The sequence below is a fragment of the Camelina sativa genome, chromosome 12 (genome assembly GCF_030686135.1).
Source record: "Camelina sativa cultivar CO46 ecotype springtype chromosome 12, ASM3068613v1".
NCBI lineage: Eukaryota > Viridiplantae > Streptophyta > Magnoliopsida > Brassicales > Brassicaceae > Camelina > Camelina sativa.
In genome coordinates, this window is record NC_141891.1 from 29,554,012 (window position 1) to 29,578,997 (window position 24,986).

The 24,986-nt window shown below is 40.2% G+C and overlaps 1 protein-coding gene and 1 pseudogene across 1 annotated transcript; both read right to left on the reverse strand.

Annotated features, from left to right (window-relative positions):
* Positions 1-1,244: 1,244 nt before the first annotated feature.
* Positions 1,245-13,296, reverse strand: LOC104733821 (uncharacterized; annotated as a pseudogene).
* An 8,799-nt stretch (positions 13,297-22,095) lies between these two features.
* Positions 22,096-23,456, reverse strand: LOC104733823 (uncharacterized). Its single transcript, XM_010453369.2, has 5 exons — positions 23,449-23,456; positions 23,181-23,360; positions 22,952-23,075; positions 22,649-22,861; positions 22,096-22,546 (listed from the first exon to the last, which is right to left on the reverse strand). Exons 1-5 carry the CDS (start codon positions 23,454-23,456, stop codon positions 22,229-22,231), a joined length of 843 nt encoding a protein of 280 aa, XP_010451671.2. The 3' UTR covers positions 22,096-22,228.
* Between the last annotated feature and the right edge of the window lie 1,530 nt (positions 23,457-24,986).

Here is a 24,986-nt window from a genome sequence, read left to right on the forward strand (position 1 = left end):
TTGCCTTATCAACTCCAGCTATCTGGTTTTGTAAATCTGAGAAATCAAAATTCGATTGTTATTATTCTTCATCGTTTTGAAATCGAAACGACATAATAAGTTAGTTTCTCGTTTAACATCTAAAAACGAATTTCATCAAAAAAAAATTAGATCTTTTCATTCCCAAGATTACAGATCTATTCAAAGTCATCCAATTACTCGAGGTAAAATTAAATGTTCTTTCTGTTGATTTTTATGTTAATTGCTTCAATATTTGATATTGAGTTTCCAATGTCCAATCAAAAGTATTACTGAGAGATGGTAATAGATTTGTTGTTAATCAGATTGTAGGATGTTTGAATTTTGGGAAGAGTTTCGATCCGGCTTGCCTCTTACACTAAAGTCAGCCATTGAATCTTACTTCACTGATATGGATGTCGTTTGAGGATTCTTCTAACAATATGATGGGCAGCCAATAATCAATCTTTATGCTATGTTATACATGAAAAAACAGTTGTTAGAAAGCTAAGTACAATTCATATGTACAGATTTCTTAAGAAACATGTTTTTTTTTAAATAATGGTAATGACTAATGGTGTACTTTGCAGGATAGATTGAAATTCTAAGGAATCTCGAACCAAAGTGTCTGTAAAATTTCATCCATTTCAATGTTAAGATGGTGAGTAATTGATGAGCCTGTTAAAATTCTGCATATAAACCTTACTGATACTGTTTTTTATATAACTAATTGTTGTTTGTTTCCTCAGGGTGAAGTTCAGTGGCTGGTGAATCTACTGGTACCATCACTTAGCGTCTTCAAATTTATTCCAGACTGAGGTTAGTAATCTATTTCTTTTGATCACTAAAGTTCGTATTACCAAGTTGATTAGGTTCAGTGAAATCAGTTTTTAAAATTGAAGTTATTTTCAAACAGTTTAATCAATTGGCTTTGATAGACATTCAAAAAAATTTTGTTGAAACGACAAAGCTAAATATAGTGAACTGAAAGTAGAACCTGTTTTCTGGTAATAAATCAAAAGATTAAAACTTCAATAAAATATATAATCAAATGTTATCATAACGTGGATTATGATATTGTGAAATCATGGGTTTCAATAGCTTGGTCTTATTGTGAAAGAAGTACCTGCATTTATAATAAAACATAGTTATTGTGTGAAAGCTATTGTTCTTATTGTTTCCAAACAGTAAATGAAATAGCTAGTAATATAAGATGGGTCAAATTTACCTTTGTAAAGGTTGTTGACTCAGTATATGTTTTGGAAAACCTCCTTGAACACAACATTAGTTGTTTGCATCTCAATTTTCCCCTCTTTGTTTAGTATTAGTATTCTCAAACCTTTTTCGGATGTAACCCTAGACAATGCAACATAAAGTTGGCTATGAGAGAACACATGTTTAGGGAAGTAAAGTCCTACTTTCTTTAGAGATTGTCCCTGACTCTTATTGATGGTCATTGCAAATGCAACAGAGAGTGGAAACTGTCTTCTATGCATCTTGAAAGGCAGTTTGGTATCTGAAGGTGTAAGGTTTATGCTAGGGATTAAAACTATGTCACCACTTCTGTCTCCTGTTATTACTTTAGCTTCCACAATGTGATTAGCAAGTTGAATTATCTGGAGTCTAGTTCCATTACACAGCCCTCCTTTAGGATCAATATTCCTAAGTAGCATAACCGGCGAACCAATCTTCAAACGTAAAGCATGGTGTGGCAAACCTGACAGCTTGATATTGTTTAAGAAATCTGGAGTGATAACCGGATTGTTCAGTGAATCTGAGTCAGTTGGATCTATACTATCAGCACTTAGGTAGATCTTTTCTTCTCCTACAGTATCAGGAACAAAAAAACGTGATTACTACCAGTAGTTGCAGAGTTAGTGATGACATGAATATCTAACAAACAGTAGTATAATTTAAACGTTTACTTACCTTGCAAATGTTGTAGCATATACTGGTTAATTGTATTGACATTATCATTGGTCGGTGCTAAAATTGCTCTCTTTTGAAAGAATTTAGGATCACTGTTTTTGTGCATCTCTGTTGGATCTCCATAGATTTCCTTACAAATTGCTGCTACTGGATTTTCAGCTTCTGTAATCAACAAATCTTGTGGAATATCTATTAGTGCCTCACCATCATTAGGCTCATTAATCCTACCATCACCAACAGCCAATAACCAATCTGAAAATTCTTGGATATCTTTAGCTTCATCAACACTTAATTCGTCTGACAGTAGTCGCATGTTTTTAGTCAACTTTAGGACCTTGCAGTGATCCCACATATATGAAGCATTAAGTGATGACATCACAATTTCTGCCCTCCCTGCTCCATTTATTACTGGAAGAACTTGTCTGAAATCACCTAAAAAAACAACAACTTTCCCACCAAATACCTTGTTATCTCTTGTTCTTCATAATATCAGAGAAGCTTTTATCTAAAGCTCCAAAACAAAACTTGATCATCATTGGTGCTTCATCCCAGATAATAAGAGATGCTTCTTTTATCAACTTAGCAAGATCTGATTTAGGCTTGATTTTGCAAACTGAATATTCATCAGGATTCAATGGGATTGCAAACCTTGAATGTGCAGTCCTACCACCTTCTAACAATAAAGAAGCGATGCCACTTGAGGCGACATTAAGAACAATCTGTCCTCTTGATCTAACAGCAGCTGCTAGTGTTTTCCACACAAATGTTTTCCTTGTTCCTCCAAAGCCATAAACAAAAAAAAACACCACCTAAATCTTTGAATACAGCCCCGGTGATCTCATCATATATACTCCTCTGCTCAGTAGTTAGCATATGTATCCATTCGAGATGCTTTTCTTCCAAGTAGACACAGTCATATCTCATCTCATCAACAATTAACCGGTTGGAGTTATCAATATCTTCTCGTGAAGGCTGCAGGAAATGTGCAATATCTTTGAGAGTTCCACCATTAAACAACATAATCATCTCTATTTCTTGAAGAGTTTAATTTTTTTATCTAAGCTTCCGTGAGAGTTAGTTCTGCATAATGCAAAAGTATTAGGCTTTAACCAAGTTTCGTATATAAATTGTGAATTGCTCTAAAACATATTATTACATGGATTGTTGTACTCTTCTCTCTTTTTTTGTCTCTATGTCCTATGACAAAAGGTGCCACGTTTGTAACCATACTTGTTCCGGTCTAGCAAGAGAATCTGATAGAAGCAGCATAGCAAAAAAGTTTCTCAAATAATCTCAAAAAAAAATACTGACCTGCTTCAATTAGACCGTAAATAAAAACTTGATCATCATCTAGAATTCCTCTTGCAAAACATGCTTCTTTGTAAGATTGATACACAACACCATTAAATGTTGTGATATCATCAAAACTCGTTGGACCTCTAACAATGTTAAGCAGAACCCTAAGATAGTATTCATCTTCCATTTTTCTAGTAACGTAGTTAATACGACCCAAAGAAAAACCTCTTGATCTCTTTTTCCACTGCTTATTCTTTCCATCCCAAGTGAAATATGCTGGGATTTCAGCATATAGAAGTTCTCGAGCTCGTTTCCCATTCTTTCCAACAACATTTTTCCTATTTAAAGTCAACCACGCCATGAACATTGAATCTTGATTAATTATACATTCCAGAACATCTGAAATATGAGCTTTTGCATCGAAATAAGCAGGTTGCTTACCTTCGACATGAAAAGTCAATCTCTGAACTGCGGTAGATCTATTTTGAATTGGAAACTTAAAAATCGTCCAAATTGCTTCTGACGCAGATAAATATCTAAAGAGATAAAATTAGGATAAAGCAAAGTTAGATAGTGATATAATATGCAATAAGAGGTGAATATCATAGTGTGAAAAAATCGCCTGTAGTCAAACCAATCTTTTATTTCATTCTTCTTTTTCTCATACGTATCTGGTGCTTGGCCAGGAGTGACAGTTTCAGTAGTGGTAGACTGATTTACAGGCTCAACAATAACTGTAACACGATCTGCGCCTTTGTTGATATACTTAAATAAGTATTTGATAGAACCATTCTGGTTACACCATTCCACATTGATATGAGCTTGATATCGAAGGGAAAGCTTCTTATTATAAGGCACCACATATCTATTGTCACATTTGATACCACCCTTTGATGTGTGTGGTTTTTCACTTCAAATCTTTTACCTTAAAAGACCACACAACTGCTGAAAGTGCACAGCTAATCGGTAGTAGTATTTAAGGATCGATCCCACAGAGATAGAGTTGTTGTTCGACCGAATCCAACAGAAGTAAGTAAGGCTAGGACTCAATAAAAATAGGGTTTTGTGGTTGTCACGGTTGTAGCAAGCAAGTAAACGAAAATAAAAGTGCAAGTAAATAATAAAACAAGCGTTGGGCATCAAAGGGAATCGCAGGGGTTCAATGATCTATCTATCTAGGAAAGTTTAGGGTTAGTTTGTATATCTAAAACTTGGACTACGAAACACTAATGAACCGTTAACATAAAGTTCTCAAGCTAACCGTCTAAGATCTCTACACCCCGTAAGTCAACTGTCGCAGGCTACGACGCATAGATCAAAGCATTTAAAACAGGTTCGACTAACATCCGTGGAATTCCATAGGTAATGGGTATGTGCTTCCTATGTCTCCCCACACATCTAAGCTAGGTCAAGCACACATGCAAGCTTTTGGCAAAGAACACACACTTTAGATCATAGTTAGTTCATGAGGCTAACTTAAAGCATTAAGTAAAGACTTAGAATTAAAGCATAGAATAAACAGAATTTAAATCTAACAAACCCTAAAAATTGCCACCTAAACTAAGATCATCTCCCCCCTTTGATTTATCCCTTTAAACCCAACTAGAAAACTACTCTAGCATGTTTAAGTGAATCATCAAAGCAAGGTTTAAACAATTCATAAACATAAAAGAATAAATAGAGAAAAAGGGTTTAGATATTACTTCAATGATTATCAAACAAAGTTGTAGGATCTTCTCCCTTAGAAACAAAGTATAACAAACGAACAAGAGAAAGAAAAAGAGTTGGTGGATCTCAAAGCTTCAAAGAGAGGGACGAGGGAGAGTTCTGAACGTCGGCTGCTCCTCTGGTCGTGTCTCTTGGCTGCTCCAATGAATGCACACTCTAAACCCTAGGGCTTAGAAGAGTATTTATAGGGTTCTGTCTAGGTTTAGGGTTTTGTAAGGGTAGAAACGTCTTCTCTTGATAAGTGCATGGCAAGGGCGGCGTAGGAAGCTTCTAGAACGGTGGTGAAGGCTTGGACTGGGCCGCCGTGGTGGTCGGTGGTCAGGCCTTCAAATAAAAGCTCATGGGCTTGATGGTTCTTCTTAGGTCGGTTTAAGGTACGTCTCGGTAAATCGGGCATAACTTCCGAATGGTTGGATGGATCGACTTAATTCCACGTCGAGGAGACAGATGACTCTTCTAGCTTTCCATAGACACCAAGTACGTCGAAATGTGAGTTCTGAAAGTTCTTCAAACGTTGCTCGTACTGTAAAGCTCTGAAACTTTCCTAAAACATATTTTCCTTGCCTTTTGGTCCTTTTTGCAATAAAACCTGTAAAATCTTCTTGAAACCTAAAACACTTGATAATAGACATTACAGCCTTGAATTCATATCAAACTCATCCTAAATGCATACTAAAACTATAGCTAAAATGGGTAAAATAATGATGTTATCACCCTTCTCAACATAGTCTTCTATTTTCCTCCTTCTATACACTGGATAACCATCACTACCAACTTTGGTAATATCTTGATGCTTTTTCGGTTATTGCTTTGAACATGATCCATCCACCATACAGGGTGAATTCCTGTTCGCTGCACCACATGGACCGTGAATCATAGAATTTTTAATTACTTCATAGAGCTCTGGTTCTTTCTCTTTATCTAGAATCTCTGCAGAAATCATCTTGTCGATGTCAACATCCATAGGTAGCTTACTTTGAGAAGCCATAAATAAGAGAATGTGAGCATGTAGCAATCCTCTTTTCTGAAATTCGACAGTATACATAGCTGCAGTAGTAGAATCGAAGTGTTATTAGGATCAGAAAAAACATTTTTTGTGCTAAATTAAGTTAATAATATAAGAGAAAACACTTACAGGCTACGGTTTTACCAAGAATATTTTTTTGTGTCAAATATTTTATTAAAGAATCCAACTTGATTTTGAAAATCCTTGCAACAATATCTGGTCTATCATCAGCAGTTAAACCTCTTTCTTGGCAATATCTTGTTATCTCAGGTCACTTAGGATTACATGTAAAGGTGATGAGCAGGTTTGGAAATCCGTGATGTTTACAGATTGCCATTGCATCATAGTACATTTGAACCATATAACGCGGTCCACCGGTGAAAGATGATGGTATACAAATTTGATTACCTTCCTCACCCATAGTAGTTGTTCCAGTTGCGGCCGCCTCTTTAATTGAGCTGTAGTTCTCGCATCTTAGTTTGGATTGATTAAATTACTTGATATAAGATAGTCGGTTAGATTTAATAGTTGTATAAGCATCACAAAGAAACTGCTGAAACAACCTTTTCGAACACAACAAAGTATAAGACTCGTTAGCCCTCTCTTGAATCCTGAATGCAAACCACTGTCTCATGCTAATACACTTCTTTTTTTTCTTGTTTGCTTGCTGATAACATTTCTCAATACCAGGCCTGAAACCATCTTCACCATAGCATAGAATGAGAGGATTTTGTAGAGCCAAATAGGAGATATGAATTTGACTTATCCTCTGTAAGTGACCAGTACTCTTCTCTTGAATCACTATATCACGGTCAAACATTTGCTTTTGAAAATCCCCAGGTATTAAAGCAGCTACCTCTGATGATGTTGGCATATTGTATATCCTTCCATCAACACCTTTGCGATCCGCAACAATACGCATGTGAAACGGCTCATCGTTAGTAGATTCAAACCTCTCTCTAGCCGACCTGAATATTTTCACATAGGGGTTGACATCATTGAGCATTTTCATAAGGACTTCGATGACTTCTTTTTTTAGTTTCTGTTTCCCTATGTCTGGCTTTGCATTTTCCCCTTTGCTTTATACATACAAAAAACACAAAGTTTTAAATCATAACTATATTTAAGTTATAAAAAATACTGAGTCAAAAAAAATAAAACATAGAATGCTTTTTTTTTGGTCGAAGACAGGGGAAAATCCCTAAATTTTATTAAGAAAAGAAAACAAATTACAACCGAACACGACGTGAGGTCCCAAACCCAGCAACATCCTCTAAAACAACCGAATTTACCACATCCGGTGGAGACTCAAAAATATGCAAACCTAAAGATAGAGAAAAAGCATAGTTGGCTAAACCGTCAGCGAGACGATTCGTTTCCCTATACACGTGAGAAATGCGGACTATCCAGTCCCTTGATAAAAAGCCATAGCACAATCGTACTAGGAAGGATAATGGATGAGAATCGTTAATTCCTGAATTAAGAAACTCAACCACTATCTGTGAGTCTACATCAAACTCCACCCTCGTCGCTCTCTTCTCCCAGGCTATGCATAATCCATAATATACACCCCATAACTCAGCCATAGGTGCAGTACAGATACCAATATTTAGAGCAAAACCCCCATACCAGTTCCCCTCTCCATCTCGTAATACTCCTCTCGCTGTTGCTAAACCTGGATTTCCGTGTGATGCTCCATCAATGTTGAGCTTAAACCATCCCTCAGTCGGTAAGCTCCATTTAATCAGCCTATCTTCTCGCACCACACTCTGATCACCACTATGCAGGACTGAATTTGCGAGAGAAACTTCAGTAGCATAATCCTTCAAGAAACGTACTATGTCGCGGCATTTGTTGTTTGAACCGAAGATGTTTCCACAACGCCATTTCCAACCCCACCAGGCGCTGATAGCAAAGAGTGTGGACCACTCGGCTCCACTAACATCCGAGTGTTGTCCCAAGTTAGCATATAACCATTCCAAGACCGACATCTCAAAGAACCCATGTACCTTTATTGTAGCCCCAAGTCTATGCCAAACTCCTGTCATGGCTGGGCAATCGCGCAGTATATGTATTATCGTCTCATTCCCACTTTTACAGACCTGACAAAGTCCTGAGTTACACAAATGTCTCCTGTATCTTTCCATATTGGTCATTAGCACCTGATTCGCCACCAACCATAAGAAGATTTTCACACGTTCAGGTGCTACAACTCGCTAGATGCGATCAAAAAACTGTTGCATCCTCTGTTTTGGAACTCGATCCCGTATTAAGAACTGATATGCAGACTTCACCGTGAATTTACCATCCGAGCACTCTCCCCATGCTATCCGATCCTCAGCTCCTATTACATTATCGAGCACTCTAGCGGCTAATTGTAATTGTGTGTTTGCTGACACAAAGGGTGCAATGCGTGGTAAATCCCAGCCGATACCATCAATCCATAATTCATGTACCCAAAGTTCACCATAGCCATCCGGAAGTGGCATTGTTACTGAATCTTGGAGGGGAGAATCAGAGAACCACTTATCTGACCAGAATTTGATTTGTCGTCCATTACCAAGGACCCAACATAAACCAGGGAACACCACCTCTCTCAATCCGGTCCCAATGCTTCTCCATATTGCAGACCAATGCCCCTTTGAGGTCAACCAAGCCAGATTTTGAGTATCTCCAACTCGATACTTACTTCTTAGTAAAACTGCCCATAAACTATTCTTCTCATTTAAAAGTCTCCATCCCAGCTTAGCTATGAGAGCTTTATTCATTGGTTTTGCCTGTCTAATCCCCAGCCCACCCTCTGGCTTCGGTAAACACACCCTATCCCAAGCAAGAAGATGTTGCCTCTTCTTCTCAGCTGAGCTTCCCCATAGAAAGTCTCTTGACAGTTTTTCTAGCCTTCAAGCGTGTGTTGTGGCAGAGATATTGTGCTCATTGTGTGAACTGGTATTGAAGACAACACTGCCTTTGTCAACGTAACTCGTCCATCCAAACTTAAAAACCTTCCTTTCCAGCCCGATAACCTTGAGGACACTTTTTCCAACACATCTCCAAAGGTCTCCTTATTGATTCGTTTATGAAGAATTGGCATCCCCAAATATTTTCCCAAGTCTCTGGTAGACTTAATACCACTCTCCACCGAAATCTGTGTTGCCAAGTCCCGATGAACATTGTCCGAGAAAAAGATTTTAGATTTTTCGAGACTTACTTTTTGCCCTGATGCGTGACAAAATTTCTCCAGAACTCGTCGTATTATCTTCACCTGTACTACTGATGCCTTCGCGAACAGTATGAGATCACCCGCAAAACAAACATGAGATAGCTTCGGGCCTCCTCTCGACATGGCAATAGGTTTCCACTCTTTCCCAGCAACAGACAACTCAATCTGGTGGCACAACCGTTCTAAACACAAGACAAACAAGTAAGGGGACAGCAGATCGCCTTGTCGAAGCCCTCTCTTTGGAGAAAACGGTTCTGTCTTCTCACCATTCCACATAAGGGTCATGGAAGGACCTGTAACACACTGCATTATCCAACTGACCCAATTTACTGGCAGCCCTGCAACCCAAAGTGTTTCTTCAAGAAAGTCCCACTTGATTCGGTCATAAGCTTTCTCCAAATCCAACTTTAACAGCATCCATCCCTTTTTTCCTTTCTTTTTCCTCATTGAATGGACTGCCTCTTGAACCACTACTATATTGTCAGTGCTCAGCCTACCTGGGATGAAGCTAGATTGTGCAGGTCCAATTAGCTTTGGCATCAGTTTCTTCAATCGTAACACCATAGTCTTCGTAATTGCCTTGAACAGCACATTGCAAAGACTAATAGGGAGAAATTGCATTATTTTCTTCGGTTTCGTCACCTTAGCAATCAGTACTAAGAGCGCATCATTCGTTCCACTTGGTAGCACATTAGACTCAAAGAAATTCAACACAAATCTTATCATTGATTCACCAACAACGTCCCAACAGTCTTGGTAAAATATTGGCTGGTACCCATCTGGCCCCGGTGCCTTATACTTTCCCATGCTTTGAACCGCTTGTTGAACTTCTAAACTAGAGAAGGGTTTAGTTAAAGACGTCAACTCATCCCTTGTTAAGCCCGCAAACCCAACTCCCGGTAGTTGCTCTCCACCCACAGAAACATCCTCCATAGAGTATAACTTCTTATAATACTCAACTGCAAGGCTCTCTAAATCCTTAGAGTTTGAAATCCACACCCCTTCATTATTATTTAGCATCTCAATTCTATTTCTTCTCCTCTTGATAATAGTGGATGTATGGAAGAATTTTGAATTGCGATCTCCCATCGTTATCCATTTCTCACGAGATTTTTGGAACCATAACACTTCCTCTTGCTCCAAAACTACATCCAGCTCTTTCATTAGTAACACTTCCTTGGTAAGTAACTCATCTGTTTGGATAATATCCAACAAGTCCTGAGTAGCTTTAATCTCCATCAACAACTGATCTTTTCTTTTATTTATATCACCAAAGATTTCCCGATTCCACTGTTTTAGTTTCACTCGTAATCTCTCTAGCGCCTCAGGAGTGGTCAAATTGTTTTGCCAAGAGTTTACAAACAACTCTTTGAAGCCCATATGATTCAGCCAAGCCGCCTCAAATCTAAACGGTCTTCGTCTCGGATCACCTTTCATTTTGGGGTTAAGTTGCAGGTATAGTGGTGCATGATCAGAAGCTAGTATCGGAAGGTGAGTCACAACAACCTCCTGATACTTCAAACATGTCTCGGCACAACACAATACCCTATCCAACCTCTTTGCAACATAAGTACTTTCCATGTTTCCTCGCCTCCATGTGTACTTGTTGCCTTTAAATCCCATATCAATCAGTGTAAACTCATTTATCCACTCACCAAAGGCTAGCGAATCTATCGATAAACGACCATTGCCACCAGTCCTCTCATCAAGCCTAATGATCGTGTTGAAATCCCCACCAACTATCAATGGATCATTAACTCCTTCAATCTCCTGTTTCAACTGCCCCCACAATCCACTTCTCCGACTTACAGAAGGTGCAACATATACCACTATTAAGTGTATTCTATCTTCTCCATTAACCACCAACGCATGTATAAACTGATCCGATGAGCTAATTATGGTGACATCTCCCACTTCAGTCCACCATAACAGCCATAAGCCTCCACTTTGCCCGATTGCATCCACCGAAACGAATTCGCAAAGCCCAAATGCTGACAAATACGGTTTGCACGATCTCCTGCTGCATGCGTCTCAAACAGGGCAAGTATGTCCGTCTTCTGTCGTTTGAGCATGTAACGAATTGATCTCCGAAAATTGGGTTTATTCGCCCCCCCGGCAATTCCAAAAAATACAATCCATTAAAATTGTGCAAATAGTCACTAGAACCACCGGGGAAACCCGTCACGCCGTTATCAGAGCTGCTCCCATCTCCGGCAGAGCTCCCTGCAACGTCTCTTCCATCTGTTTAGAACTCTCCATCGTATCCAGTCGAGATCTCTCCTCTTCTGTCTCGCATCCCTGAATCGACAAAGTCTTCGCCATACCATACCCTAAGTCGCTTCCCAGATGACGCCAATTCAGTCTTCTTCTGTATCGGGCCAAAGATAAGTCTTCTTGTGTGCCAAATTTGTTTATTCTGTTTTCCCTTTGGCCCATTAACGACACCCTTTTTAAGTTCACCATTTCTTTTCTCCATACCACTCTCCTTAGGCCCACATTTTCCCTTACTATTCGAGCCCAATGCAAAAACCGCTTTTTCTTGGTTCCCATTCTTCCCTCCACACAAATTATTCAAATTATCTTCATTTTCCTTATTCTGGTCCGTCGATATAGCAACTTCCATTATCTCTGGAGATATCATATCGTCTGCTAGATTTCCAAAACTATTCGTAATCTCAATATTCGCAAGAGCCTGATTTTGCGGGATTTCCCAAAGATTTTGTCCAGGTTCAGCGTCCCCACTCCCAGCTGAGAACACAACTTTCGTCGTCGGTGCGGCTGGCCGTCGCCAGGATCCCCTCACCAGTGTATACCCATCATCTTGTGAATTCTGTTGTGTTCCAGTACCCTGGGCACTGTTTCTCAACTGCTCACCATACGCAACCATGTTCCCCGATGGAGCCGTGCCTTGCTTCGCCGTTACTCCATCTGCCTCATGCACCTCTACCCTCCGCCGAGGACATGTACTCGCTTGGTGGCCAAAAATTCCACGAACTGGACATATGTTTTGTAACCCTTCAAAGGTTTCCTCAAATTCACCTCCACACAAACACGAGAAAATCGTGCCAGTTCAAGATTTAACGTCGTTAAATCCACTTTTACTGGTCTACCCAATCCTTTTGCTATGCACATCAAGATCGCGCGATGGTAAAAGTTTACCGGGTTATTCGATAATCGTATCCAAACCGGCGTGGTAACAATATCATCTGTCGCCGGATCAAACTCTGGATCCCATGCTTGCACCATAAGATAACTCCCATACACTCTCCATGGACCTCCTGTGAGCGCTGTCATGTATTCCTCCTCCACCTCAAACCTTACCATGAAGAAATTACGTGGTATATCACATACATAGCCCCCTTTGGCTTCCACAACTCCCTTAGCCGTTTCGACAACTCCGTAATCAAAATGTTTCGACCTAACACTTTCACGATCATGCAATTCTTCCACAGACTATTCATCACCTCTAGAACCTCCTTCTCAATGGTAACAACCGGTTCTCCATCCTCTCCTTCCGGAAACTCCAGCCAAACCTTCCCCTCCACAAACTCATCGTCCATCACCAGTTCCGGTCTGAGTCTCCCTTCTGTCCCACTCCCCTTCACCTCCCCAACCCATAAGGCCCCAGGATCTGAGGATCTCCTGGCGGCTCCACCCTTCCTCCGATGTTGACCATAGTCGCGTCCTCCTGCCCTAAATTCGCCATACCTTATTCTGTAATACATAGAATGCTTACTTGATGACAATAGCTCTATTAACTACTTCATTTTCAGTATCAACAATATATAGTCGTGAATACTTAGCATAATCACCATCATCTGGCTTTAAACTGCCAATCAAATGTAGTGACTCCTTGCAAACGAAACACGTTTGACCCTTTGCCTTTTGGCATAGAATGATCCACCTTTCCACCAAGAGAAGTCATGGCAGAAATCATATTATAAATTCTTATATTCTCTCTGTAATTTCTGCTCATTGCATCATTCCCTTTTAGAAGTTTCTTGATAATCTCTGGAGATTCTTTTAAAAAGGGTAATTTAACACTGCCTTGACCACAACATAGTGTAAAGGTTGGGTCCTTCTGGTTACGCCTTTGGTTTATACGCTCATCAAACCACATCAATGCACCACAATACTTACACTTGTATGCCGCATCACCATGATCAAAATAATCTATTGATTAAAAGTTTTTGATTGGGTTAAAATGAAAAAATATTAGTAGGCAGTCTTGTAAATAGTTTACTCTTTCTCCAATTGATACCTGATTTCTTTTGCTTAGCTGTCGAGTCTGGACATTTTTTACCATACGTGGGCGACCTCTTTTCTTTGGTTGAGAAATATTCGAGTTTGCTGCTGCATGTTCGATACTTTTCTTCAAAATTATATCCAATTTATCCATGAATTTTGCATGTTCTTCACTTTTGCCTCTCTGTTGTGATATAATAGTAGGTTCTTCTGTAGATTTATGGCTTTCTATATTAGCTGATTCATCTATTTCAGTAGCTGCATCGGAATACTGGTCAGTTTCATCGTCAGTGGAGCTGAGATAGTAGTTCTGTTCCACGTCCGTTTCAATTTCAGTCGAGCTCTCATTGTTGACATGGTCGATGCTTTCATCACCAGTACAACTATTTTCTAACTGTTGTTCCAAGGTTGCCGACCCTTGACCTAATTCACACAAAAATTGTAATTTGGTGGTCTAAAACTAAAGGTAAAAACTGAAAATTAATTAATTAGCAAAGAAAAAAATCATAAGAAAAGTATTAACTTGCATAAAAGTTGTGAATGATGCATTTTCAAAATCTTCTTGCAAGTTTCTAATTGGAAGCATATGAACTGGATTGCCATAATTTGCTTGTTTCGGGTTGGTTATATATGAAGTAGCAGTAGCAGATTGGTTCTGTAACACCCGCAAACCAATTTTTGGTATTTTGGTAAGGGTGTCGATCGACACCTTCTTGTGAGGCATCGATCGACACCAGTTATGGCCGGTTTGGTCGGTTCGTTTTTCATTGTCCGGTTTGCGTGGTTGGTTTAGGGAATCCCTAAAATCGAGTTTTTAGAGGAAGAAAACGACCTAGGGTCGTGTTGTTTTGGGTTTTCCGCCGTTTTCAGAGAAAAAGAAAAGAGAGAGTAGTTCTTGAGCTTCTGAGAGAGATTTGTGAGATTCCTTGCTGTTCCTGAGAGATCTAAGGCTGGGGAGGTGCTAGAAGCTTGCTAGGAGTGAGGGATTCGTTCTATTTGGTCAGAAACTTTCTATTTGGTCAGATCTAAAGCTTGCTAAAAAAGGTCGGTCGTTTCATTTTGGTATCAGAGCCCTTACGGTTCTAGGTTTGGGTTCACTAGGTTTTGTGCTGTAGATGTTTGGGATTTGCATGCTTTGATTGATTATGTGAGTTAGTCAATTGTGTGTGGCATGGAGTCCTAGAACATCCTCTTCGAGCCTACAGTGTGATTCCACGGTGAGTTTGTGTTTTTGTGTTTTTGTGTTATGTTAAGTTGCTTGTTAGCCTCTGTTCTTGGAAGTGCAGTGGTTAAAGGTCTTTGAGTTGTTGGTCGTGGACGGGGACGTGGTCGTGGTCATGGTCGGGCGGGTCCCGAGGCCAGCGAGTGTGTGGTCCAGAGTTCCACGAGGTGGTACGTCAGAGGGTCGCAAGCGTATCAGGAGGGACCAGAGAGGGTTAGCCGGTGTGAATGTCGGGGGTGCTGGGAATCCAGGTGTGGGGTTGCAGCAGGTGGAGCCCAGGGTCGAGATGATCGCTTGGCGGATCTATTGGCGTGCTGTTGGAGCGGTTACCGGGAGGGGTAGCAGTGCAGGCTCCAGTTGTACCCCATATGGCGGGTGCAGCCGAGGGCTGCGGATGTTGAGGAGTTTCCATCTTATGTTAAGAGGATGAGCAGTTGTAGATGACCGGTATGAGATTATTCTCAAGAGGTATCGAGCCTAGAGAGGCGGATAGGTGGATATATGCAGTTGGAGCAGATATTTTTGCAGCTTGGTGGTTAATCCAGTTGGATATTAGAAGTTGAGTGGCAGGCGTAACATTGCAATGTTATACTTGGACCACAGGAGGTACTTTTGGTCGGGAGATGTTTATAGTGGTTAAGGATTGTTGCTCCTGAGGGGATGGTGATTCTCCCGAATACCGATAGCTCGAGGGGCTGGAGGCTCTGAGAGTGGCAGAGGGGATTATGTTCCCCTGAGGGGATGAGTAGTTCCCCTGATACCGAGATCTTGAGGATTGTGTTCCAAGAGTGAGACGGTATAACTCAAAGTTGCTGGTCTGAGAGTGAGATCGGTATGGCTCAAAGGTTACGACCTAAGGGTGGTGGATTTGGGAGCAAGCAATACCTAGGACGTGAGTATAAACAACCTGATTGAATGTAGACCTCGAGAGATTGACGGTGGTTTAATCTCGGGTTTTAGATGTGTTGACCAATGGGTAAGGGTTTTATGAACCAGAGCGGTTATGAATGTGTGGCTGTTTCGCCAGGATTGTGAGGCCGGTGGTGCTGGAGACCCGGGAAGGGGAGTTACAGCAGGTCTGAGCCGGGAAAGGCATGTTTGCCAGATACATAAGTTCACGAGAAGCCTTCATGGCAGGATAATCTAATCGTTGCAACAATGTTGGATTACGTTTATTGGAGATGGACAGAGTTGCAAGATTCAAGGTTTTGGTAAGCTTGTTGAGGGAGACAAGGCAAGAGGTTTGAGTTGGCGGATTGCAAAGCATTTGACGCAGTGAATCAGAATGTGCGAACGTATGGTACTTGTTTGTTTTATTACATTCGTATTGATGATTTGCTGTGGAGAATTGCTAAGCGAAAAGCTAACTTTGTAATAAGCTATGTTGTGGAAGTTTCCCTAAGAAACAAGTTACTAGAGGTTCTTCGATGGACAAGAGATGTTGATATCCAAGTGGTGGTGAGTTGTTGTGGGCATACTTGATTATTTGTCTAGTAGAGTTGGAGATGCAGCTAGAGGATTGGTTGAGCAGGGGACTCTTTTGTCTTAACACTTCACTTTGGGGAGCGTCGGTGTCCACCAAGAAGAAAGACGAGGTATGGGTTTATGAGTTTGTGGCGATGTCGTTCGGGTTGACTAACGCGCCAGCAGCGTTTATGAGGTTGATGAACAGCATGTTTCAGGAGTTTCTAGACGTGTCTGTCATCATTTTCATCGATGCTATCCTGGTATTTTCTAAGAGTCCTGAAGAGCATGTAGTGCATTTGAGAGCAGTTCTAGAGAAGCTGTGGGAGCAGAAGTTGTTTGCTAAGTTGAGCAAGTGCAGTTTTTGGCAGCATGAGATGGGTTTTTGGGTCATATTGTTTCTGTAGAGGGAATTTCTGTAGATCCGGAGAAGATTCAGACCATCAGAGATTGGCCTAGACCGCAGAATGCCACAGAGATCAGGAGTTTCCTTGGGTTGGCAGGTTACTACAGGAGAGTTGTGTAGGGTTTTGTAAGCAAGGCACGTCCAATGACTAAGTTGATAGGGAAGGATGTTGCTTTTGTTTGGTCATAGGAGTGAGTGGAGGGTTTTGCATGCCTGAAGGCGATGTTGACTACTACGCCAGTGTTGGCTTTGCCTGAGCAGGAGATGGAGTCTCTGGCAGGAGAGATCAGTGCGTTGGGGTTGTGTGTTGTTTCACAGGAACCGTTGGGTTTGGAAGCAGTAGATAGAGCAGATCTTCTGAGTAGAGTGCGGTTGGCTCAGGAGAAGGATTTGGGGCTGGTGAATGCCTCCTAGGATGTGGATTCAGAGTATCAGGTCTCAGATAATGGTACTATCTTGGTGCACGGTCGTGTGTGTGTGCCCAAGGATGAGGAGTTGAGGCAGGAGATTCTGAGAGAGGCTCATGCGAGCAAGTTGTCCATTCATCCAGGAGCGACTAAGATGTACCGTGATCTCAAGAGGTACTATCATTGGGTCGGGATGAAGAAGGATGTAGCTAGTTGGGTTTCGAGGTGTGATGTGTGTCAGCTAGTGAAGGCTGAGCATCATGTTCCTGGCGGGTTACTGAAGAGTTTACCCATTCCTGAGTGGAAGTGGGATATGATCACTATGGATTTTGTGGTAGGATTGCCAGTGTCACGGACCTTTGATGCTATTTGGGTCATTGTGGACCGGTTGACTAAGTCAGCACATTTTCTGGCCATTAAGAAGACTGATGGAGCAGCGGTCTTGGCTAAGAAGTATGTGAGAGAGATAGTCAGATTGCATGGGGTATCAGCGAGCATTGTGTTTGATAGAGATTCTAAGTTCACTTCGGTGTTCTGGAAGGCATTTCAGGCGGAGATGGGCACTAAGGTGCATATGAGTACAGCTTATCATCCCCAGACAGATGGACAGTCTGAGAGGACGATCCAGACGCTGGAGGATTTGCTGAGGATGTGTGTGTTGGATTGGGGTGGCCATTGGGCAGATCACCTGAACCTGGTAGAGTTTGCTTACAACAACAGTTATCAGGCGAGTATTAAGATGGCTCCTTATGAAGCTTTGTATGGGAGGCCATGTTGTACACCATTATGCTGGACTCAGGTGGGGGAGAGGAGCATGTTTGGTGCTAGTTTTGTTCAGGAGACCTCAGAGAAGATTCAGGTTCTCAAGCTGAACATGAAGGAGGCTCAGGATAGGCAGAGGAGTTATGCAGATAGGAGGAGGAGAGATCTTGAGTTTCAGGTAGGAGACAGAGTGTACCTCAAGATGGCCATGTTGCAGGGTCCGAACAGGTCATTGTCAGAGACTAAGTTGAGTCCGAGGTATATGGGTCCATTCAGAGTGATTGAGCGGGTTAGATCAGTGGCATATAGATTGGAGTTACCTGAGGTTATGCGTGCATTCCATAAGGTTTTCCATGTGTCTATGTTGCGGAAGTGTCTCCGTGAGGGTGAGCAGGTGTTGGCTAAGATTCCTGAGGATCTTCAGCCTAACATGACTGTGGAGGCAAGACCAGTGAGGGTTCTCGAGAGGAGGATCAAGGAACTTCGGAAGAAGAAGATTCCTTTGATGAGAGTCCTGTGGGACTGTGATGGTGTTGAGGAGCAGACTTGGGAGCCTGAGGCAAAGATGAAGGCAAGGTTCAAGAAGTGGTATGAGAAGCAAGCCGCGACTTGAGCTTGTTTAGCCTGGTCCCATCTGTAATCCATGGCTGGAGCGGGAATGGAGTATTCCAGCCCATCTCTCTTGTTTCTCGGTCGCTTGGGGTGGTTGGTTGTGTGACTCAGTAACAAGATGAGGTGGTGTTGGGGTACAAAGTTTCCGTGAGGCGGGGTTGTGAAGGAAAGTTTTCTGAAGGAGAAGTTTCCAAAAGTGGAAAGTTTCCAAAAATGGAAAGGGCTAAATATGGAAAGTTTTATGGGAGTTAGAATTTGTCCATTTTAGCGGTGGAGAGCCTTAAAGGGGGGCTTATGTGTGGCTTTAGTGGCAGACTTTTGAGTCAGTGTGCCCGTGTGTGGCGGTCTTTTTGGACAATGTGTGGTCTTTGTGACGGGCTTTTTAGCCAGAGTGTCTTTGTGACGGTCCTCTTTAGGACATTTGTGTGGCCTTGGTGGCGGTCCTTTTTAGGACATTTGTTTGGCCTTTGTGGCGGGCTGTTTAGCCAGAGTGTCTTTGTGACGGTCCTTCGGGACAGATGGTCTTTGTGACGGTCCTTCGGGACAAATGGCCTTTGTGGCGGAGTGTTTAGCCAGAGTGCCTTGGTGGCGGTCCTCTTTATGACATTTGTTTGGCCTTGGTGGCGGTCCTCTTTAGGACATTTGTTTGGCCTTGGTGGCGGTCCTCTTTAGGACATTTTGTTTGGCCTTTGTGGCGGCCCTTGTGGCGTGTATATGATTCTTGTGTGGTCATGAGGTATTCCAGTGAGGGAATATGTGGTTGGTAGGACATTGAGATGTTTTTACGCGAACCACGGGAAAGAAACCTGGATAGGGATAGGACTCAGACGTGTTCAGAATCGTTTGCTCGCGACTCTTGGGGGACTTAGGTTCTCCTACTACTGCCATATTCAGAGACTTTGTGGCTTGGGAGTATGGTTGGTATATCGACTTCGGATGACGATCCGAGGGCGCGCTGTAGGGTGGCAACCCGAGAGAAGTGTTTGGACTGTTCCTTATATATTATGGCATGCGGGCTTCGGCCTGATGAGGAGCCAACATTTGGCATGCAGACTTAGGTCTGATGAGGAGCCAATAAAAAACTCAAAGTTTAGGCCTACGAGTAAAGGAAAGTCCAAAAAGTCAAGAGCAAATGACGCCTGGAGCGTGAGTCTATCGCCTAGAGGTCACCTTCTGTAGATCGGTCGGAGGAGTGCGGGCCGTGGAGACGGTTGCTCGGGAGTCCTTGGCTGATGGTTGTTCGAGATTCGAGGACGAATCTAGATTGGTGGGGGAGACTTGTAACACCCGCAAACCAATTTTTGGTATTTTGGTAAGGGTGTCGATCGACACCTTCTCGTGAGGCATCGATCGACACCAGTTGTGGCCGGTTTGGTTGGTTCGCTTTTAATTGTCCGGTTTGCGTGGTTGGTTTAGGGAATCCCTAAAATTGAGTTTTTAGAGGAAGAAAACGACCTAGGGTCGTGTTGTTTTGGGTTTTCCGCCGTTTTTAGAGAAAAAGAAAAGAGAGTAGTTCTTGAGCTTCTGAGAGAGATTGGTGAGATTCCTTGCTGTTCCTGAGAGATCTAAGGCTAGGGAGGTGCTAGAAGCTTGCTAGGAGTGAGGGATTCGTTCTATTTGGTCAGAAACTTTTTGCAGAGAGGTGAGTGCATGACCATGGCTTATCTAAGCTAAGATCTCTAGATTTTATGTGATTTGGTGCTTATGTGGTTGTTTCTTTGAGTTCTCTATGGTATTTCGTCGCTGTTTTGGCTGGGTTTGGCTTCTGGGAATGCATGGAGCGGATTGGAGAAGATTGGAGGCGAGATTCGGAGTTTTTGATCGAAGGAAATCGCTGTTCGGCATTGGTGTCGGTCGACACCAGTTGGGGTGTCGGTCGATACCAACGCGAGGACGGCTCGAGACTTTGGCGAGTGTCGATCGATGCCATGTGGAGGTGTCGGTCGACACAAACTAGGGTTTTCGGGAGTGTCGGGCAGGGTGTCGGTCGACACCAGTATGGTGTCGGTCGACACCAGATTGTCAGTGTCGATCGACACCACCTGGTGTCGGTCGACACCCTTCTTTCAGCTACGAAGGATTGCTGTGTGCTTTGTATAATGCCTGGTTTGTTCTATTGATTGTTGTTTGTGGCATGTAGAGATCTTATTGCTTGTGTGTATAGCCCAGTAGATGGGAGGATTGCCTCACTGAGTGTTTATCAAATACTCATGCATCTCAATTTGTGTTTGTGGTGCAGGTAAAAGCAAAGTGTGATCGTTGAATCAAGGCAATGAAGAGGAGGATGTTCTAGGGACTCGATTGGATGTTGTCTGGCATTGCTAGGTTGCTAGAGTTGGGTCATTAGAAATATTGCTAGGTTGATGGTTCCTTGTTTCTTGTTGTTTGGTATTGGGATATTGCCTTTGCATAATATTGGTTTGTTATTGGTTATTATTGGTTTATTATTGGATATTGATTATGTTATTCTAGTGGGTATGGGACCACTAGCTGTAGTTTATTTTATTTTATTATATTTATTATTTATTATTTAAAAAAAAAAAAGGTGGGTCGTTTCAGGTTCTCTTGATAACAAAGGTAGAAGGAGTTAATATATGGATATTAGTTGGTAGTGTAGTTTAATATTTGGGATAAACATTAACCATTTGCTGAATTTATTGCAGAAGGAGATGGAAGTGTCGTCGTGGGAGGTTTCTCACGGAACCGGCGTGGTACATTAGTGATGTCCGTTAGTACCTCTCTTGAAGATTGCGGAAATAATCGAGAGTTGGGGTGTACCATTGAAGCCAGCCCCGATATTGCAATTGAACCTGGTAAGAAGATGAAAAGATCTTTCAACATATGGTTGTGGCAATGACAAAAAAAAATATTTCTAATCCAAAATACTACAGAAGTGAGTTGTAATTGACCGATAGCATTTGTTGTTTGATTTGCAGGAACTGATGGTTGAAGTGACATTGGTGTCATAAAATGACCAGTAGAAGTATTGCTCAGGTTGGTAATATCTTTTAAAACGCTAGTAAAAGCTTTTTTTTAAACACACAGAACCATAATTATTGCCTCCATTTGCTTGAGTTATCTGACTGTTGGGTATAGAACTCTGAATCAAACGGTGTTTTTTTGATGGATTAGAAGATGAAGGCAAATCCATCGAAGAGGAGTTTTCTTTGTTTTTTCATGATTGATTTAGGAAAAATGGTTGCAAGTCAAATGGTGTCCATGATTAGCGTATATCTATGTCTTTCATTGGTAAATCTGTTTCTATATAGAAAGATTGTGTAGTTATAATCATATATTTTCTTGTTTAATAGATATAGAAAGTCGATCTCAATTACAACTATTTAGGACATATATATGGGATGACGGTGACTAATTGAATTTGAATAGGATCCTTATCTCTTTAATTATGTTCCATAACACTTATAATCCGATTTTGACGCTTATTATTTGGCATCAGTTAGTGACGTGATTGAATAAGTTTCAGCAATTTTTTTAGTTGATATTGTAATTTATAAATTTGTCAGATCATACACAAACGTGTAAAAGGGGATGGAATACAAATAGAGTGATACCAACAGGTTTGTTTTCCTTAATCATATTCTCTCTTCTGAAATTTAACTTATTAATAGAATGTGAAAATAAATTGTTTGTGTAGTGGATATAGAAAGTCGATCTCGATTACAACTAATTAGGAGAAAGTAGTGGTATTTAGAAACTAATTAAATAAGGAGTTGAAAAGAAATTTGTGGAAATCTTATATTTAAAACCATGATTTTTATTGAAGTAATTGAATCATAAAACTGCTACAACGCAGCAATTATTTTGCGGCTAACCAAGTTAAAAACAAAAACTGTAAACAATGAAAGTTTCAGCATGGGAAGGAATGAAAATTAAAAACAAAAACTTAAATGGAAACAAATAGAACTACCATAAATCACTTCTTCTTCTCAACCTTGACCTTAACTCCTGCGATTTTATCATTTTCCTCAATCTTTGAGTTGTACACAACACTTCCTTGATCAACACCCTTTTTTTTTCCATCCTCATCTTTGTCGTCTTTCCCCTCAGATATTGAAAGAACACCTACATGTCCAAACTCTGGATTAGACTTTTCTAAGTCTATTGGTTCAATACACAGCTTCTTCGAAGTTGAGGATTGATCAGAAGCACTTCCACTGTTTGGATAAACACGCTTGGACGATGGAGTCATCGAGTCAGTAGTTTCTGAACCATATTCTAACATGAGAGGTCCCTATAAGTGAAAAGAAAAAGCTGGTTAATTATCCACCATTAGACGTAGTAAAATCTGATCACCAAAAGATATGACGATAGGATTATTGTGTAGTTATATTACCTGATCACCAGAGATGATAGACTTTGGATTGAACATACCATAAGAATTCTCCAGCAGTGATTCTTCGAGTAGACCATCTTTCACAAGAACTTTGGACACCTTGTAGGTTTCTTTACCATCCCATATGTTCTCTTTCTCAACATTCACCAGAAACATATATGTTTTTCCAATAAGATTTTTCACTGGATCAGGCAAATTGTCTGGATCCACAATCTGTATTCAGATAATATATTTAGTGTTATTAGGTTTCAAATTTCAATAATTTAATTCAAACTACAAACAATAGAATTTTATAGAAAATACCTCATCAACTGAGCCACCAAGAACGGTGGGAGCGCTCACACCGATAATCTCCAAGCAAATAGAATCAAACAGTAGGAATTTTGACTCACCAGTATTGTCCATGACATTAGCATAAAACATAAACCTGTTAAATGTCGGACAAATAGCAATCAATAAGATTGATATGGTTTGTTAAAAATATGTATGAACCAAAAAATCATAATTAAATTATAAATAGGCGTTTAATTACCTGGCAACCACATTTTTGACTCGTTTGGTGCAAGTGTCGCACCAAAACCTCGGTTTTTTGCCTTTGTTTTTCTCACCATTCTCTCTATCATTGATATGAGTAACTTTCTTGTTGCAAGAACGACAACTTATGTAATACCAAGTCCAGTCGGTATCTATGACGTATATTGTTACCTGAATTCTAGCCTTTCCAATCTAAAAATCATGATATTCAGTAATTAGTTTCTATAAAATTCATTGCAATTTAAAAGACTTAAATAAATAGATACCTCAACATAGTTCTTCAACTCTTCAATGAAACTTTGACAATGACAAGAACATATCTTCATATAAAGGATCACTCTGCAACACCAAAGTTCCGGTGATGAAGGCCATCTTATACAGATGGGTAGTTGGTCTGAACTGACCAGTTGCGTAGCTAAGTCCAAAAGTCTCAATGAAAACCCAGTTACCAACATGGAGCCTATTCGCGTACTTGGTAACCAACTCCTTCTTAAGTGATGCATGAATTTTTTTTGCCCTACAATGTGTAGATATAAATAATGCATTAGTTGAACCGCGGGAGAATATGTGGATGTGTTTCATTAGCAAAAGAATTAGAGAAATTGTTCTTACCAGAGAATCTGAGACAATCAACTCAAGAAATTCACCAGTACTTTGACGCCATGCATGGAGTACCTTCACTTGTACCCTCCAGGCGGTCTTGTAGGGTCTAACATCTTTTAGGAAGGCAAAAGAAGCAGCCATTGGTGATGGAAAAGTGTTTACGGTTTCTTGTGAGTATTGTATGAGTGTGGTTTCTTATGTTAAGTCGGGTTGGCAATGTTACATATTTATAGGATTATGATTAGGTCGAGTAAATGAGATCCGTTTAAGGAGATAAAATATTATAGTTAGTGAATAATCAGGGAGATAATGAGTACAATTTTGGTTTGATAGAATATTAGTGGAATATGATATATTGTGGTTGTAAATGCTGTTTCTTTGTTTTGATTTTGAAAATAGGTTGGACGGTAAAAATATTTCCGAATCAAGAAGGAAAATCAGAAATCTCGGCGTCCATCAGATCGAAGTAGAGTTAATCAGTTTAGTGCAGTTTTATGGAAAGATAATATTGAAATAAAGTATCCAAATTTGATATGATTTATTTTGTAATTAGTTAAATCAAAAAAGTGAATACAATGGCAGTCTTGTAAATAGGTGGCAATTTTAGTATTTATTTGCTAAATGTACTTGCAAAATGTATATATATATATATAGATATTCATATATAAGTTAATCGAATCTAGGACCAAAAGTAAAACAATGTTTTACCCTTGTTGTTTTGGAAAACTTTGATATTTTGTAGTTTATATAGTAATTAAAAATATTTTAGTCAAATAAAACCTTTTAATGGATCAATTTGGACTAAAATAATAAAAATAATAATTATTTGAAAATAGCATAATAATTTAAATATGTTAGTAATAAAGTACCAAAAAACATTAACATTACTATACTAAAAAAAAAAAAAAAGACTTTTTGGAATATCTATAATTATTTATTTATTGTTTATGCTGTGGTATTTTTAAATCAAATTTCAAAAATAGAATTGTATGGAAGATTTCTGTGATTGATTTTAACTTGGAAAATCATTCTTTAAAGGGAATTTTAATTTAACTTACATTTGATTCATGCACTTACCCTTCATTTGTAGAATTCTAGAAAAATGGTTTATTTTTGGTATGTAATCCATATGAACTATGTGATGTAGTACTTTTACTTCAATTAAATTATCAATCCACAATTTGTAAATGTTCACACACTA

Excerpts from the sequence above, each read along its gene's own strand:
- LOC104733823 (XM_010453369.2), bottom strand. Across the intron at positions 22,862-22,951 it reads TTGGTGGCTCAGTTGATGAG|ATTGTGGATCCAGACAATTT; the intron begins GTATTTTCTATA and ends ATCTGAATACAG. Across the intron at positions 22,547-22,648 it reads CTATCATCTCTGGTGATCAG|GGACCTCTCATGTTAGAATA; the intron begins GTAATATAACTA and ends TTTCACTTATAG.